The sequence below is a fragment of the Canis lupus genome, chromosome 4 (assembly GCF_003254725.2).
Source record: "Canis lupus dingo isolate Sandy chromosome 4, ASM325472v2, whole genome shotgun sequence".
Lineage (NCBI taxonomy): Eukaryota > Metazoa > Chordata > Mammalia > Carnivora > Canidae > Canis > Canis lupus.
The window spans coordinates 62,141,626-62,160,828 of NC_064246.1; the positions used below are offsets into that span (position 1 = coordinate 62,141,626).

Genomic DNA, 19,203 nt, shown 5'->3' on the forward strand with positions numbered 1-19,203 from the left:
TAGGTATGTATGCATAGATAAAACATAGTATATATAGGGTTTGTACTATCCATGGCTTTAGGCATCCACTGGGGAGTCTTGGAACATATCCTCTGTGGAATGGGGGAAGACTACCATACATTTTTAGAATAATTTTTGTTCAAAATGCAAATATAATAATAATAATAATAATATAATCAACTCCAACTGCTCAGTATTTCTAGAAGTACTCTTTGGCCACTTGCCATTATGCTATCAACTGAACCTTTCATCCAGTAGTGTATGGAAACAAGACCTGAAACTCCCTATCAACATTATGTTATGTATTTGATTATTTAATACTTGTATTTTAATATAAATCTAAATGAGGGATGCATGGGTGGCTCAGTTGTTGAGAGTCTACCTTCAGATCAGGACGTGATCCCAGAGTCCTTGGATCGAGTTCCACATCCAGCTCCCTGGAGGGAGCCTGCTTCTCCCTCTGCCCATGTCTCTGCCTTTCTTTGTGTGTCTCTCACAAAAGAATAAATACAATATTTTTTTTTAAAATTTTAATGAAAACTCTTTAGTGAATGGCTAAAATTCATGTCTGAAAATTACCTATGGGATTCAGTTATCTGTTTAAATATTATTTCAACTATGAATAATTTATAAGTAAGACTTAAATTGATTTCAGCTGGAATAGACATGTTAACTAATACACTTCAAAAAAAAAGAAATAACAAAGCTGGGAAAATTTATACAGGGCAACAAAATTTGTTGGAAGCATGCATCTGATTTAATGAGATAAAAACTCAAAGCAGACTGTATACCTCTCTGATATGATTCACAGCATCTTGTTTAGAGGAATAGATTACTACCTCACTTATTATTCTTCAAACCAGAAAGGAGAGAACTTAGAAGCATTACTAATAAACTCTATAAAATTTGAAAATCTTATAAAGAGTAAACCCCACAATATTAGATAAGGGGTTTAAAAGATGGTCACTGAAGGGATGTCTGGGTGGTTCAGCGGTTGGGCATCTGCCTTCAAGCTCAGGGCATGATCCCAGGGAGCCTGCTTCTCGCTCTGCCTATGTCTCTGCCTCTCTCTCTCTGTCTCTCTTATGAATAAATAAATAAAAATCTTTAAAAAAAAAAAAAAGATGGTCATTGGAAAAATTAAAATAGTACCCTCATTAATTAATGAACACGTCATATGTAAATCATCCTCCTCTTACACACATACATGTCTCATTTCCTTTATACTTGACTAAGCAAGTGATGTTTGATTATTATTTGAAGAAGAAGTAGAACGTCCCTGGATAAGAGCTAAGGGATTAGTGAAAAGCATCTAGGCAGAGAGAACTGGAATGTGAATGCCCTGAACGAGGGAAAGGAACAGCAAGTTCCAGGACTGGTGTAGCTGGAGCAGAGTGTATAAAATACAGTGGTACAAGGTAAACTTAGAGAGGAAGGCAAGACTTAAATCATGCAAGACCTCAAAAACCATATAAGGATTTTTTTTCCCATGTTAAGGATTTTAATGCTTACTTTTAGGTCAGTAAGAAAACCAATGGATCTTACACAAGAAGTGACAAAACTAGCATTTAAAGACTATTCTGTTTATCTTTTGGAAAATGAATTAAAGGAAGATTAAAATATCTGTAGAGAACAATTTAAAAAATTCTGCAGCAATTTACAAAAAAGATGATGGTAGCCTAGACTAGGATGATGGCAACGTCAGCAAGTGAATCTAAGAGGAGATAGCTTAAAAGATAAAACTAACCAGCCTTAAGCAGAAGATCGGAGTTTTCCAAACTATTTCTCCATTGTCTGTTAACTTATCTATTTATGTATCTGTTTATATCTTTAGCGGTATAAATGATGTTTAGAGCTTTAAGTGTGATCTATTATTTAAATTATGCTTACAGAGTCGACACTGAGTGATAAAAGAAATGTACAAATGGAAGAAGAGAAGAAACACACCTATACACTTGATAATGGTAAACCAGATAAAAATGAAAAACATGATTACACTATTACACATTTTTACAAGTCTAAGACTATAAAATTTATACTATTTTCCAATATAAGCATAAATAAGTTGCATCTAAAATAATACCACACATAGAAAAATTTTTTATGTGACAGTAACCATAATTCTATCTGCTACTAATTAACAGAGTATTATTTATTTGTTGCTAGTTCTAATCTCTCATGCATAATTTAGTAATAAATGTAATGTGTGTGTGTACACATATATTTACATACAATAAAAACAACCATAAAATAATTGGTTCCAAAAAAACCCAATATACTTAAGTTTACATACTACCTGGTGTTTTATAACTTAACTAAACAGGCGTGTAACGAGAAAATTAAAAACTACACATATTCACTTACATTTATATTCTTGTTCAATTCATATTCATTAATTTTAAATGTTCTGATTGCTACTTATAAACACCACAAAAATGAAGCCCTTTTTAACTTTAATCTAGTATCTGCATATGACTTAATATCTGTGTATAATGCTTAACACAAATTATCTTTTTGTAATAAGTATTTCCTTTTAAAATATATATACAGTATAGATATTCAAATTCACATCATTTTCCGGTAAGAACCAGAACACCATTCTGAAAAGCTATTGTACAAAAATAACCCTGAAGGCAGAATCATAGCAGCGTATAATAAAATTCTTACCAATTTTTCATCAACTGTTATGAGTTGCGTGTCTCGAGCTTGGTCCTGTGCCAACCTCCATGTGGAAGTGCTTAATGACCTGCAGTGCAAGACTTTAAGTTAAAAAATGATCCATGCAATGAAAAAAGAGAGGCAGACAAATCTTACACAAATGAGCTACTTTAACAATATCTGTCTTATAAAACAAAAAAGAATAGAAAGAAAGAGAAGAGGGCACAAAAATCCTTTCTCTCCCCAATTAGTTCTGTCTGCTGAGTTTTTGGCAGACTCACTTAAGAGTTCACAACAGGCTGCACTTTATGTCAGTCTATAGGCTCTCTGTCACAGAAAGGCCATCAGTAACAAGTACCATACTCCATGAGTGTACAGTAGCTAGTTTGTCACTATCAGGAAAAAAAATTCAAAGCTATTATCACTCCCTCTGGAAGGCTGATTCCTAAATGATCATATCAGAAAGAAAAAGAAAAAAATCATATTCTTAATGGCTGAAAGTAAATATTGTTAGAATTTAATTATATAATGTTAACAAATGAAGTTTCTTTACTCTAATTTCAAAAAAAATTAGTTTAAATAGAAATGATTTATATGATAATGTTAACTAATGTTATTAGTTTAGTCCTGTATCTCATTCACAGAATTAAAGAAAGTCTAAATAGTTAAAAGAAATATTAAGTCAGAAATAAAATGGGCACCAAATCTAGTTCCTTTATATTAGCATCCTCTGACCCTTGCCCCAAAGAAATTACTTAAAACTACCATCTTTTTTTCCCTTCATATACACACTGTACTTTATACTAATGAATGCCATGCCGTCATTGTTAAATTTAGCATTTTACATTTTCAAAAATACTAAGCCATCCTATGCAGATTTCTCCTTCAAAATGTAGCTTATACAATCAAGACTCAGGTTTCAAAACTGACAGAATATACAGTATTAAGTTCTTCTTTATTTCTTTTAAATTTTTTATTTATTTGAGAAAGAGCAAAGAAGCAAGCATGAGCAGGAGGGGAAGGGCAGAGGGAGAGCAATCCCAGGACCCTGGGATCAGGACCTGAGACAAAGGCAGCTGCTTAACCAACTGAGCCACGGAGGTACCCCAAGTTGTTTCTTTTTTAAATGAAGTATAACTACCATCATAATTCTGACACAACATAAACACTAATACCTAATGCAAACCATCATGCCTTCAACAGCTAAGGTGTACACAGCTTTATAGAAAATCTACCTACTAATAGCATAATTTAAAGATAACAATCCAAAAGGCCTTTTTGCTTTATGAACATATATTTTTTAAATGCCAGTTATTTCCAAAAATTAATACTTTATTATTTTAAATACTTTGCTCAAATCTGTACATTCAATGCAATCCCTATGAAAATACCATCAACTTAATTCAGAGTTGGAACAAATAAATCCTAAAATTTGTATGGAACCAGAAAAGAACCCAAATAGCCAAAGGATAGTTTAAAAAGAAAACTAAAACTGGTGGCATCACAATTCTGGACTTTAAGCTCTATTACAAAGCTGTAATCATCAAAACAGTATGGTACTGGCACAAAAACAGATACATAGAACAATGGAACAGAACAGAGAACCCAGAAATGGGCCCTCAACTCTATGGTGACTAATCTTTGACAAAGCAGGAAAGAATACCCAATGGAAAAAAGACAGTCTCCTCAACAAATGGTATTGGGAAAACTGGACAGCCACATGCAGAAGAATGAACTGAACCATTTCCTCATACCATACACAAAAATGGACTCAAAATTGATGAAAGACCTAAATGTAAGACAGGAATCCATCAAATTCTTAAAGGAGAACAGAGGCAGCAACCCCTTTGACCTCGGCCACAGCAACTTCTTGCTAGACACATCTCCAAAGGCAAAGGAAACAAAGGTAAAATTGAATTATTGGAACGTCATCAAGATAAAAAGCTTTTTGCACAGCCACGGAAACAGTCAATAAAACCAAAAAAGGCAACCTACAGAATAGGAAAAGATGTTTGCAAATGACACATTAGATAAGGGGCTGGTATCCAAAATCTATAAAGGACTTATCAAACCCAACATCCAAAGAATAAATAATCCAATCAAGAAATGGGCAGAAGAAAAAAAAAAGAAAAAAAAAGAAATGGGCAGAAGACATGAACAGACATTTCTCCAAAGAAGACATACAAATGACCGACACATGAAAACATGCTCAACATATCACTCAGCATCAGAGAACTACAAATCAAAACAACAATGAGATACCACCGCACACTGATCAGAATGTCTAAAATTAATAAGTTAGGAAATGGCAGATGTTGGGGAGGATGTGGAGAAAGGGGAACCCTCTTACACTGCTGGTGGGAAAGCAAGCTGGTGCAGCCACTCTGAAAAACAGTATGGAGGTTCCTCAAAAAGTTGAAAATAGAGCTATCCTATGACCCAGCAATTGCACTACTAGTGCAATGTAGTGATCCAAAGAAGCATCTGCACCCCAATATCTATAGCAGCAATGTTCACAATAGCCCACTATGGAAAGAGCCTAGATGTGCCTCAACAGGTGAATGGATAAAGGAGATGTGGTGCATATATATAAAATAGACTACTATTCAGCTGTGAAAGAAAGAAAGAAAGAAAGAAAGAAAGAAAGAAAGAAAGAAAGAAAGAAAGAAAGAAAGAAGAAAAGAAAAGAAAAGAAAAGAAAAGAAAAGAAAAGAAAAGAAAAAAGAAAAGAAAAGAAAAGAAATCCTGCCATTTGCAACGATGTGGATGGAACTAGAAGATATTATGCTAAGTGAAATAAGTCAATCAGAGAAAGACAATTATCAGATGATCTCACTCATATGTGGAATTTAAGAAACAAACAGGATCATACGGGAAGAAGGAAAAACAAAACAAGATGAAATCAGAGACAGGCAAACCATAAGAGACTCAATCATAGGAAACAAACTGAGGGTCATTGGAGGGGAGGAGTTGGAATGGAGCAACTGGGTGATGAACACAGACAAGGGCATATGACATAATGAGTATTGGGTATTATATAAGCCTGATGAATCACTGACCTCTACCTCTGAAATCAATAATCCATTATATCTTAATTAATTGGATTTAAATAAAATTTTGTTTTAAAATATCCTGCTCAGAAATACATATACACAGGGACACCTGGGTGGCTCAGTGGTTGAGTGTCTGCCTTAGGCTCAAGTCATGATCCTTGAGTCTCAGGATCAAGTCCCGCATTGGACTCCCCACAGGGAACCTGCTTCTGACTCTGCCTATGTCTCTGCCTCTCTGTGTCTCTCATGAATAAGTAAATTTAAAAATCTAAAAAAAAAAATAATAATAATTACATTTACACATCTACATGGAAATTATTTTAATTGATACAGTTAAAATACATGTTATGTAAAGTAGTATGATTAACACTCTTAAAAATCAATTTACTCTGGAAATCATTAAGATCAACAACATGACAATAAAAACATCCTGAATACTCTTAACCAAATTCATATACTGTAAGGGAAAAAAATGACGCAATGATAAGGAAACTCAGGAGAACTTAAAATATTGGAAATATTATAAAATGTAGCTACATTTCAAGAAAATGAGGCTGCAAAAGCTCCTCTAATGAAGAGAAGTGCTAAATCAAAATAGTGTAAATTATTCTACATAGATTAAAACTCTATGGTAATAACATAGATTAAAATTCTATAATCCATGAACTGTGTAATTTTGGATTATACAGTGGATTTGATTTAAACAATTTTCTTGGGGATCCCTGAGCGGCTCAGTGGTTTAGCACCTGCCTTCGGCCCAGGGAGCACTCCTGGAGTCCCAGGATCAAGTCCTGCATCCGGCTCCCTGCTTCTCCCTCTGCCTGTGTCTCTGCCTCTCTCTCTCCCTCTGTGTCTCTCATGAATAAATAAATAAATAATCTTTTAAAAAATATATAATAAAAAATAAACAATTTTCTTAAATTGTGTAATAAAATCTTATTGTATATTAAGTCATAACCTAAAGCAAAATTTTAAAAGCATAAAGATCTATTTTTTAAATTTTAGATTAATCTCCAACTAATCATAATAATGAAGTTATATATCACTTTCTGAAAACAGATAATAACTTTTACAAACAAATACACAGATGAAAAATCATATCTTTATCAGGCTATATATAAAAAACAACAATTAAAAAGTGGCAAAAGGGTACCTGGATGGCTCAGTAGGTTCAGTGCCTGCCTTTCGCTCAGGTCATGGTCCCAGGATCCTAGGATTGAGGCCCACGAAGGGCTCTCTGCTTCTTCCTCTGCCCTTCCCCCTATTCATTCTCTCTCATGCTCTTTCTCCCAAATAAATAATTAAATAAAAATCTTTTTTTTAAAAAAAGTGACAAAAGACATTAAGTAAAGTAACCCTACCAGAAAGAATTAAAAATGACAAAACTTTTGAGAAGTTTTCTTTTGATAAGAAAGCACTTTTTTAAAAAATGATTTTATTTACCCATTTGAGAGAGAGAAAGAGACAGCACGGGCAGAGGGGAGAGGCAGAGGGAGAAGGAGAAGCAGACTCCTCCCTGAGCAAGGAGCTCAACGTGGGGCTCGATCCCAGGACCCAGAAATCATGACCTGAGCCAAAGGCAGATGTTTAACCATCTGAGCCACCCTGGTGACCCCCAAAAAACCTTAAAGATAAACCAGACTGCAAAGAAATCATAAACAGGAATTTTTATTATTTGAAACTATATTCATATCATTTATTACAGAAAATTTTGCCTAAGAACACACACGTAATATGTGCATATGTATACGTGCATGTATGTGTTATTAGGTCTTATTAGGTCATGTGCTATGTAGCTACTCCCTAAACGTAGAAACAGTAATTATTTTTAAAAAATCAAATCTCGGATATGGAGAAGGATTTTCCTCCAATTATAAAAAGTTAAGGTAGGAACAAAGATCTAGAGTCAATTATAAACACAGTATTTAATTAATTATACCTATAAAATATAAGCTACAGTTATTCTTATTTTTTTTTATTTTTTTTTTCAGATCTGAGCTTTTAAAAGATTTTATTTATTTATTTATTCATGAGAGACACAGAGAGAGAGGCAGAGACACAGGTAGAGGGAGAAGCAGGCTCCATGGAGGGAGCCTGATTTGGGACTCGATCCCAGGTCTCCAGGATCAGGCCCTGGGCTGAAGGCGGCACTAAACCGCTGAGCCACCTGGGCTGCCCCTACAGTTATTTTTAGATTAGATGCAAAATATAGCAAATATCTATTTGTGGATTAGCCTTTAAAGAATGTTATATCAGTAAATTGCTAGGCAGGAAATAAAGTGTTTTTTAATAATATAAGAGTATAAAAACATTAAACCAGAAATAAAACCTAAAAAGTATAAAAGGAAAAAATGACAAAATATAAAAACTTCTAAACCAATGATACTATAAAAGAAAACAAAAGATAACAAACAAGAAGAAAATATCTACAATATAAAATAGTAAAAAATCCAAAACAGGTTAAAAAGCTCCTAGAAAAAAAAAAAAAAGCTCCTAGAAATCAGTAAGTAGGGAGAATTCTTTTTTTTTTTTTAAGTAATCTCTATGCTCAGTGTAGGGCTAGAACTCGTGACCCCAAGATCAAGATTCACATTGCTCTACTGACTACATCAGCCAGGTGCCCCAGAAGGAATATATCTTAAATTTCAAGAGGGAGTCACATGACAAAAAATCAAATAGCCTAATTAAAAATGGGGAAAGGATGGAAAGGGACTTGAATGGCATTTATCCAAAGATCTATAGTCAATAAGCACACAAAGAGATACTCAACATTACTAATCATTAGGAAAATGTAAATCAAAACCACAATGAGATACGACTTCATACCCATTTGGATGGTTATCAAAAAAAAAAAGTGTTGCTGGGATATAAAGAACTAGAACACGGCGCATTGCTGATGGGAATGTAAAATCATGCAGTTGCTATGGAAAGCAGTATGGCAGTTCCTAAAAAAATTAAACCAAGAATTACCACATGATTCAGCAATTCCACTTCTGGATATATACTCAAAGAATTAAAAGCAGGGACTCAAATAGGTATTTGTACACCAATGTTCCTAATAGCACAATTCACTAAATAGCCAAAGGCAAAAACTGCCAATATATTAATAATCTTATGTTATTGGGTAATGTATCACAAAACTAAAAAGTATACACGTAGAAATGATAAGTAATCATTAGTAAACAGGTAGTAATTTTAACTTCGCTATCACCTATTTTTGAGAAATTAGAAGTTTTATTTGCCTCATGAACTTGCCTTTCTGTGTACCTGTTTTTTAAGTGGCCGTTTCACATTTTCAGGTTTCTTAAGAGTCAACTTTAATTCTCAGCCCAAAGGATAAACTCTCAGGGCTGTGACTGTTATTACCAAAGACTGTTATTATACTGAGCGTGTCATTTATTATATTTAGTTTCCCTGTACAAGTTTCCCATAAGAAAATGAGATATCCTGGAAATGGAAAACAAGAGGTCTTATTTCTAACTCTGGTTTTAGTACCTACTATTTCTGTTTATGAGCAAATCACTTAACCTTTCTGCACCTCAATTTGATTCTTTGTAAATTTATAAAATAAGGACTTGCTCTGAAGTTTGTGCTAGTGGTTTCTGTGATTCTAGTAAGTGGAAAGAGTATAGTTCTACTTTGTTTCAATAATCCCTTATGGAAATGCTAAGTAATAAATAACTCATAATAATCTGTTTTTCTTTAAAACTCTAAGGAGTTAAAACTTTCAAAAACATATATACCACATTTGTTTATCCATTCACCTGTTGATGGATATTAAGGTTGTTTCTGGTAATGACATTCATATGCAGATTTTTGTGGGGATGTAAGTTTGCAACTCATTTAGGTAACTACTTAGGGACACAACTGCTAAACTGTATGTTATGACCATGGTTAGCTTTAAGAAACTGCCAAACTGTATTCCAAAGTGGCTATACCATTTGTGTTCCTACCAGCATGAATGAGAGTCATTGTTGTTCCACATGCTTGTCAGTATTTGGCGTTGTCGGTTTTTTGGATTTTAGCCATTCCACTAGGTGTGTAGTGGCATCTCACATTGTTTGAGTTTTCAATTCCCAATGAAATAGGATGTGGAAGACCTTTTCATATGCTTATTTGCCATCTGTATATCTTTTTTGGTGAGGTGTCTGTTCAGATCTTTTGCCTGTTTTTTTTAACTGGGTTGTTTTCCTATTGTTGAATATGAAGAGTGCTTTGTATATTGTAGATACAGGTTCTTCATCAGATATGTGTTTTGCAAATATAGTCTATCAGTCTATGGTTGTCTTTTCATTGTCTTAAAGTATCTTCCATAAAGCAGAAGCTTTTAATTTTAGTGAAGTCCAACTCATCTATATTTTCTTTCATGGATTTTGCTTCTGGTGTTGTATCTAAAAACTCAGAAGCAAACCAAGGTACCTAGAGTTTTATGTTATTTTCTAGAAGCTTGACAGTTTTGCTTCTTACTTTTAGGTCTATGATCCATTTTGAGTTAATTTTTGTGAAAGGTGTAAAGTCAGTGTGTAAGTTTGTTTTTCTCCATGTGGATATATTCTAGTTCCACTTGGTGAAAAAATTATCTTTTCACCATTGGATTGCCTTTGCTCCTATCTCAAAGATCAATTGACTGTATTTGAGTAATCTATTTCTGGGCTATTGTTCATGTTCTATTGATCTACTTGTTTATTCTTCTGCCAATGCCACTCTATCTTGGTTACTGATAAGTGTAGTGAGAATGAAATCAGTGTTTAATCCTCTAACTTTGTTATTTTTTTACAGTATTATGTTGACTATTTTGGGTCTTTTGTCTTTCCATATGAATTTAGAATTGCCTTGCCAATACCCATGAAATAACTTGCTAGAATTTTTATTTGGAAGTGCTGGATCTGCAGATCAAGTTGGGGAGAATTGACATTTTACTAATACTGAGTCTTCCTATCCACAAACATGGAATGTACCTTCATTTATTTATTTTGTGATTTATCAGTTTCCTAGTTTTTTTCATAGACATCTTATATATATTTTGTTACATTTACCTTCATATATTTATTTCTTTATTGGTGCTAATGCGAATGATACTGCATTTTTCTTTAAAGATTTTATTTATTTATTTGAGAGAGTGTGAGCAAGCATGAGCAGGGAAGGGGCAGATGCAGAGGGAGAAGGAGATTTCCCACTGAGGAAGGAGCATGATGTGGGCCTCAGTCCCAGGACCCTGAGATCACGACCTGAGCCTAAGACAGAGGCTTAACCAATTGAGCCACCCAGGCACCTCTGGTATTGCATTTTTTTTTTTAAGATATTATTTCTTTATTCATGAGAGATAGGTAGAGAGACAGAGAGAGAGAGAGAGAGAGAGGCAGAGACATAGGCAGAGGGAGAAGCAGGCTCGATCCTGAACCTCGGGATCACCTCCAAGCCGAAGGCAGATGCTCAACTGCTGAGCCACCCAGGCGTCCCTGATATTGCATTTTTAATATCAAATTCCAATTAGTCCTTGATGGTGATACAAGAAAGCAATTGGTTTTGGATATTAACATATCTCACAAATTGCTATTATAATTACTTTATAGCTCTAGATTGTTTTTTGTTAATTCTTTGGGATTCTTCCTTACAGTGTTGTCATCTGCAAGCTAGGACAGTGTTATATTTTCTTTCCCAATATGTTTAGTTATCATTTCATCCTCTTGCCTTATTACCACTAACGAAGACTTCTAGTACAATGTTAAATAGAATTAGCAAGAGGGGATATCTGCCTTTTCCCAGTCTCAGGAGTAGTTACTCATCATTAAGTATGTTTGTTGTAGATTTCATGTATATGTTCTTTATCAGTTTTTGGAAGCTCCCCTCTATTCTTAAGTTTGCTGAGAGTTTTTAGTATGTTGGGTATTGGATTTTGTCTTTTATGTGACAATGTGATCAAGTGATTTTTTTTTAGATTGTTGATGTACTGGATATTAATTGATTTTCAGATATTGATCCAGCCTTGCATATCTGGAATACATCCTACTTGGTTGCATTGTATAAATATTTTTATTTTGTTGAGGATTTCTGCATCTGTGTTCGTAAGAGATAATGGTCTATAGTTCCCCCCTCCCCCGCCACCCTTTTTTTCCTGGAGTTGGTAGTTAAGATAATGCTGGTTTCATCAAATGAGTTAAGACATGTTCCCTTCTGGAAGAGAGTGTAGAAAATTAGTATCATTTCTTTTTAAATATTTGGCAGAAGCACTGTCTGAGCCTGGTGCTTTCTTCTTTTTTTTTTTTTTGGAAGGTCATTAATTATTGATTCAATTTCTTTAATAGCTGTAGGCCTATCCAGATTATTTCTCTTTGTATCAGTTGTGGTAGTTTGTGTTTTTCAAATAATTAGTTTATTTCCTCTTAAGTTATATTTGTGGGCACAGAGGTATTTATAATACTTATTTATTATCTCTTGAATGCCTAGGTGTCAACAATGATGACTTGCTTTTGTTTCTGATATTGGTAATTTTTGTCTTTTTTTTTAAGATTTTATTTATTTATTCATGAGAGACAGAGAGAGAAAGAGGCAGAGACACAAGCAGAGGGAGAAGCAGGCTCCATGCAGGGAGCCCGATGCGGGACTTGATCCTGGGACTCTAGGATCATGCCCTGAACCAAAGGCAGGCATTAAACCACTGAGCCACCCAAGGATCCCATCTTTTTTTTTTTTTTTTTTTAAGATTTTATTTATTTAATTATTCATGAGAAAGACAGAGAGTGAGAGTGAGAGTGAGAGTGAGAGCGAGAGCGAGAGCGAGAGCGAGAGCGAGAGCGAGAGCACGCGCAAGAGTGAGCAGAGAGACAGGCAGGAGAAGCAGGCTCCAGGCAGGGAGCCTGATGCGGGACTTGATCCTGAGACTCTAGGATCACGCCCTGAACCAAAGGCAGGCACTAAACTGCTGAGCCACCCAGGGATCCCCTTTGTCTTTTTTTTTCTTGGTTAGCCTGACCAGAGATTTATCACTTCTCTGATCTTTTCAAAGAACAGGTTATGGTTTTGTTGATTTTTATCCACTTTAACAGTTCTATCAATTTACCAATTTCCTGTTTACAATGTCCTTAATTTCTGCAATAACTTTTATTTTTTTTCCTCTGCTTGACTTATATTGATTTATATTGCACTTTGCTATAGTCTCCATTGGCAGAATCTTGGATTATTGAATTTAAACTTTGTCTTTTCTGATGTATATATTAAGTGCTAAGTTTTAAACACTGCATTTGCTGCATCACACAGATTTTGAAAAGCTGTATTTTCATTTTCATTTAGTTCAAAATATTTTAAAATTTCTGAGACTTCTTTTGACACATAATTTATTTAGAAGCATGATGTTTTGTTATCTCCAAATAACGGGGGATTTTCCAGTTTTCTGTTACTGGTTTCTAGTTTAATTCCATTGTTGACTGAGAGTATACTCTGTGTGATTTCTATTCTTTTAAATTTGTTAGGGTGTGTTTTATGGCTGAGAATGTGACTAACTTAGTGAATGTTCAATGTGAGTTTAGAAGGATGTATATGCTGCTGTTGGGTGATGTATTCTGTAAATGTCACTTAAACCACGCGCAACTGATAAATTGAATACCACATCTGAGGCTAATAATGTACTGTATGTTGGCTAATTGAATTTAAATTTTAAAAAAAGTAAAAAATGCCAACTAAATCTACTTGATTGATGTGCTCTTCATTTCAGCTGTATCCTTACTGATATTCTGCTGGATGGCTCTGTCAGTTACTATTAGTATAGATTATTTGAAAATAAAATCTTTTTCTTTTTTTTTGAAGAAGAGTGTTGAAGTCTCCTAATGATAATAAATGAATTTGTTTCTCCTTGTAGCTCTTTTGGGTTTTGCTCCACATTATTTGACATTCTTTTGTTGGTCCTACATACCTGAAGTGTTGTTAATATCTTCTTGGAGAACTGACCCCTTTCTAATGATGTAATACCCCCTCTTTATTCCTGATAATTTTTTAAAAGTGATCTCTACACCCACCGTGGGGCTCAAACTCATGACTCTGAGATTAAGAAAGAGTCAAAGAGTCAGATATTCTACCAACTAGCCAACCAGGAACCCCATTCCTGATAATCTAGTTTATCAGAGATTAATACTGCTATGGCAGTAACATTTGATTACTGTTAGCATGGCATATCTTTTTCCATCTCTTCACTTTTAATCTGTCCATGTCTTTATATTTAATATGGTTTTCTCTTAGGTAACATATAGTTGGGTCTTGTTTTCTTTTTAAATCCACTCTGACACAGTTTCTCTTTCAATTGGTGTATTGAGACTATTCCTAAAGTGATTATTGATATAGCTGGAATTAATATCTAGCATGTATAGCTCCTCTGCTCTCTTTCTCTTTTTTAGGTGATTTCTGCCTTGGTTTCTAAGAGTCCTTTATATATTCTATATATTAGTGTTTAAACTGCTGTATATGTTGTACTTTTTATGATATTTCCTTCAGCTTGTAGTACACTTGTTCAGAAGTTATTTTTCTTTCACAGTTTGTGGGTATTTTGCCTTGTGTCTTGGTTAAGAAAACTTTTCCATCCGAATGCTATTTTAAAAACTCTTATATTTTATTCCAGTAATTTATACATAACACAGTGTGTGTGTGTGTGTGTGTGTGTGTGTGTATGAATCCATTTGGGATTCTTTAATAGATGGTAGAACTATTTTATTACAGGATTCAAACATTTTTCTTCCATGAAAGGCTAGCCAATCATTTCATTATTATTTATTAAATAGTCCATCCTTTCGCCACTAATTTGAAATTGCACTTTTATTATATAATAGACTTACAAATCTACATGATCTGTTTTTGTATTCTGATCTGTACTGTTTATTTGATCTGTGTGCCTGTGCTAATACCATATTTTAATTATTGTAGCATATTAGTAGGCAAGGCAAATCCTGCCTTTTAGTTTTCAAAATATTCTTGGTTATTTTTGTAAATTTTTTCTTCCCAATGAGAATTATCTAATTTTATAAAAATTCTGTTAGAATTTTTTATATTTAACTTGTAGATTAGGGACGTGTGGGTGGCTCAGTCGGTTGAGCATCTGACTTTAGCTCAGATCATGATCCCAGGGGTCCTGGGATCAAGCCCCGCATCACGGGCTCTGTGCTCAGTGGGGAGTGTGCTTCCATCTGCCTCTCCCTCTCCCCCAGCTTGTGCTGTCTCTTTCTTTCAAATAAATAAATAAAGTCTTAAAAAATAAAATCTTAATAATTGACATCTTGAGGTGCCTGGGTGTCTCAGATGGTCAAGCATCTGCCATGATCCCAGGATCCTGGGATTGAGCTGTGCATTGGGCTCCTTGCTCATCCTAGAGCCTGCTTTTCTCCCTCTCCCTCTGCCTGCCACTACCCCTGCTTGTGCTCTGTCAAATAAATAAATAAAATCTTAAAAGAAAATTGACATCTTACAGTAAATTTGCTTCCAATTATTTACAAGACATTGTAAAGTACAGCAACTCAGTTCCTTTAAGGCATTCCAAACCAGAAGAGTTATTTTTTATTGGCCACTATACCTCAATGATTTGACCTTCCTAAACATGTATTTTTCATATATTCATTGTATTTTGTAATATAATTACTATCATCACCATGACATCTATATTTCTTATTTCTTTTATTTTTACTCATTTAGGTTTATTTTGCTAACTTGTTGTTACAAACTGGGGTAGATTTGTTTCTCCTTTCCTTTTTCATTTTCCATCGCACCCTCCAATTTCTTCATTATCACCCTCCAAAACCTTGATCACATTCTCCTTCTTTTACTCCTCAATTTCATTCCAAGGTCTGTTATGTAATAAGCATAATTACCCTTATCCCTCTTGCACAAATCTTTCCTTCATCTGTTGGATGACACTCAAAGGATTAGTTTAAGTTTTTGGCTTGAGTTGTGTTCAGAGGACAACTGCTATTAGTCTGTGCTGCAAGTTCCATCTGGCTCAGAAGAATGGGAAAAAGGATACCTATGCAAGAGATTGTTAATTTTTATGCACCTGACAAGGGGAAAAGTTTAAGATAACATTAAGTATGTAGGTAAAGATTAGAAATTTTGTGATAAATCTGAATTAGAATCAAGGAACTTATTTGTGACTAGATTATAAGCTATTTTCACTGTTATTTCCACTGAATACCAGAGCATTTGTAATATCCTTGCCTTTCCTTTCACTACACATATTTTCACATTGAAATGATCCTTTGAACCCCTCATCTTTATTTTTTCCATTAACAATTACTTCTTTCTTGCTTCTGCATAGTGAGTACAGTGTAATGACAGTTTAAGTTTTCTCTATTGATTAAAGATTTTGAATCTTTAAAAACAAAAAAAAAATGGGACGCCTGGGTGGCTTAGTGGTGGAGCGTCTGCCTTTGGCCCCCAGGTGTGATCCTGGAGACCCAGGATCGAGTCCCACATCAGGCTTCCTGCATGGAGCTTGCTTCTCTCTCTGCCTGTGTCTCTGACTCACTCTCTCTGTGTCTCTCATGAATAAATAAATAAAATATTTAAAATAAAAAAATCTTGAAGACTTCAAGAGCATTAGCTTGAAGGTGACTGACCCAAATACCAAAGTATTTTAAGTCTGAGATCATTATTGTGACATGGAGAGTGTATATATGTTTTTTATTGTAATTTTCAGTTAGAACTCTTAGAAATATTTTCTTGTGGTTTAACACTTCTTAATGGAACTGAATACTTTCTGGTTTAATGTGAATTTGGATTAATTCAATTTGCAGTAAATTGACAACAGAAGTAGTAGGTTTAATCAAAAGGTTGAAATATTAATTAATTCCCTAATAATTTCTATAGGATTAGGAATTTTACTTTTTCTAGAAGTTGATCAGTTCATTTCTGGTCTTTTAAAGTTATTGGTTCAATTTTAATGTTTACAAAACCATCTTCAGTTATTTGTACGGATGTTTTTATTATCTATAGTTGGATACAAACTAATACTCAGTTGCTTAAAACAACAAGTCATTTGTTTTGCTCACAAATCTGCATTTTAGGCAAGAGTTTGGCAGGGAAATTTGTCTCTGCTCCATGTCGTATCTGCTGGGATGGCTCAACTTGGGCTAGAGGATCATTTACATGGCTGGCAAAGTGATGTTACTGATGTCTCCCCATCTGGGTCTCTCTGTGGGGCACCTTGGACTTCTTCACAGTATGGTGGGTGGATTCCAATGGTAAATATCCCAAGAAGCAATGTTCTAAGAGACAGAAAATGGAAACTGCAGTTTTTTAAGGCCTGAGCCTAGAAATACACATAGCCTTAGTTTGGTATCATATTGATCAAGTAGTCACAGGGCTCAGATTCTAGGAATAGGGAACCTGCAGCTGTTGAATGAAGGGAGGAGTGTCAAATTTGGGGCCATGTTTTCAATTTGCTACATGGGATATGAAGGATGGGAATTTTATTCTCCTTAGTTGATAAAGTTAGTTTGCTTCAAAGGGAGAATAGTGTTAGTACTTGGAATTAAGTACTATTTATTCTTATTTAGATACTATTTTCTTTTTTTTAAGATTTTATTTATTTGACAGACAGAATACAAGCAGAGAGAGTGTCAAGCAAAGAGAAAGGGAGAAGCAAGGTCCCTGCTGAGCAGTGAGCCCCACAACATGGAGCTTGATCCCAGGACTCTGGGATTATGACCTGAGCTGAAGGCAGATGCTTGACCCACTGAGCCACCCAGGTGCCCTCACATACTATTTTCCATTGCTGATGGTTTCTTTTTATCTTTTCCCCGTTAAGACTTTTTGAAGATTATATTTTGAGGTAATAAAAACAGTATTTGCAAGGTGTATATGATGAAGTTAGAAAACTCCAAAGAAATCAAAGATCCTATAAATACATAGAGATAGGAAGACAATATTGTTAATGCCAGTTCTTTCCAACTTAATAAGCAGATTCAACACAATCTCTTTCATTAAGTGGAACTAGAATATATCCACATGGAGAAAAACGAACTTACACACTGACTTTACACCTTTCACAAAAATTAACTCAAAATGGATCATAGACCTAAAAGTAAGAAGCAAAACTGTCAAGCTTCTAGAAAATAACATAAAACTCTAGGTACCTTGGTTTGCTTCTGAGTTTTTAGATACAACACCAGAAGCAAAATCCATGAAAGAAAATATAGATGAGTTGGACTTCACTAAAATTAAAAGCTTCTGCTCTATGGAAGATACTTTAAGACAATGAAAAGACAACCATAGACTGATAGACTATATTTGCAAAACACATATCTGATGAAGAACCTGTATCTACAATATACAAAGCACTCTTCATATTCAACAATAGGAAAACAACCCAGTTAAAAAAAACAGGCAAAAGATCTGAACAGACACCTCACCAAAAAAGATATACAGATGGCAAATAAGCATATGAAAAGGTCTTCCACATCCTATTTCATTGGGAATTGAAAACTCAAACAATGTGAGATGCCACTACACACCTAGTGGAATGGCTAAAATCCAAAAAACCGACAACGCCAAATACTGACAAGCATGTGGAACAACAATGACTCTCATTCATGCTGGTAGGAACACAAATGGTATAGCCACTTTGGAATACAGTTTGGCAGTTTCTTTCCATGGTCTTAACATACAATCCAGCAATTGTGCTACCAGGATTTACCTAACTGAACTAAAAGCAAATGTTCACACAAAAATCTGTACAAGAATATTTATCATAGCTTTATTTATAATTGCCCAAAACTGGAAGCAAACAAGATGTCCTTCTATAGGTGAATTGATAAACTATGGTAGAGCCATATAACGAAATATAATCCTGTGAGAAAAAGAAACTGGGGCAGCCCAGGTGGCTCAGCAGTTTAGTGCCGCCTTCAGCCAAGGATGTGATCCTGGAGACCCGGGATCGAGTCCCACATCAGGCTCCTTGCATGGAGCCTGCCTCTCCCTCTGCCTGTGTCTCTGCCTCTCCCTCCTTTCCTCCCTCTCTCTCTCTCTCTCTCTCTGTCTTTCATGAATAAATAAATAAAATCTTTTTTAAAAAAAAGAAAAAAGGGGGCAGCCCGGGTGGCTCAGCAGTTTAGCGCCTTAGCGCCGCCTTCAGCCCAGGGCGTGATCCTGGAGATCCCGGATCGAGTCCCACGTCGGGCTCCCTGCGTGGAGCCTGCTTGTCCCTCTGCCTGTGTCTGCCTCTCTCTCTCTCTCTCTCTCTCTCTCTCTGTGTCTCCCATGAATAAATAAATAAAATCTTTAAAAAAAAAAAAAAAAGGAAATTTGCTAGAGAAAAGTATTTGCAAATTACAATAATCTGACAAGGGATAGCCAGAATATATAGAGTATTGCTAAAATTCAACAATGAAACAACTAACCCAATTCAAAAATGAGCAGAGGACTTGAACAGACATTTCTCAAAGGCCAATAAACACTTGAACACTGTTCAACACATCACTAGTTATCAGGGAAATGCAAATAAAACTAAAAGACACAA

At 34.9% G+C, this 19,203-nt stretch overlaps 1 protein-coding gene across 6 annotated transcripts in view; it reads right to left on the minus strand.

The window, feature by feature from the left end:
* The window catches only part of NDUFS4 (NADH:ubiquinone oxidoreductase subunit S4), a 113,570-nt gene that overhangs the window by 66,901 nt on the left and 27,466 nt on the right, over nt 1-19,203 (minus strand). For all 6 annotated transcript variants that reach the window (XR_007410346.1, XR_007410345.1, XM_025434361.3 and 3 more), the window contains exon 2: nt 2,668-2,746. Coding sequence is in view for 4 of the 6 variants with exons in the window: in XM_025434361.3 (XP_025290146.3) it covers nt 2,668-2,746 (79 nt within the window). In the remaining 2 variants the exon portion in view is untranslated. The remainder of the gene's footprint in view (nt 1-2,667; nt 2,747-19,203) is intronic.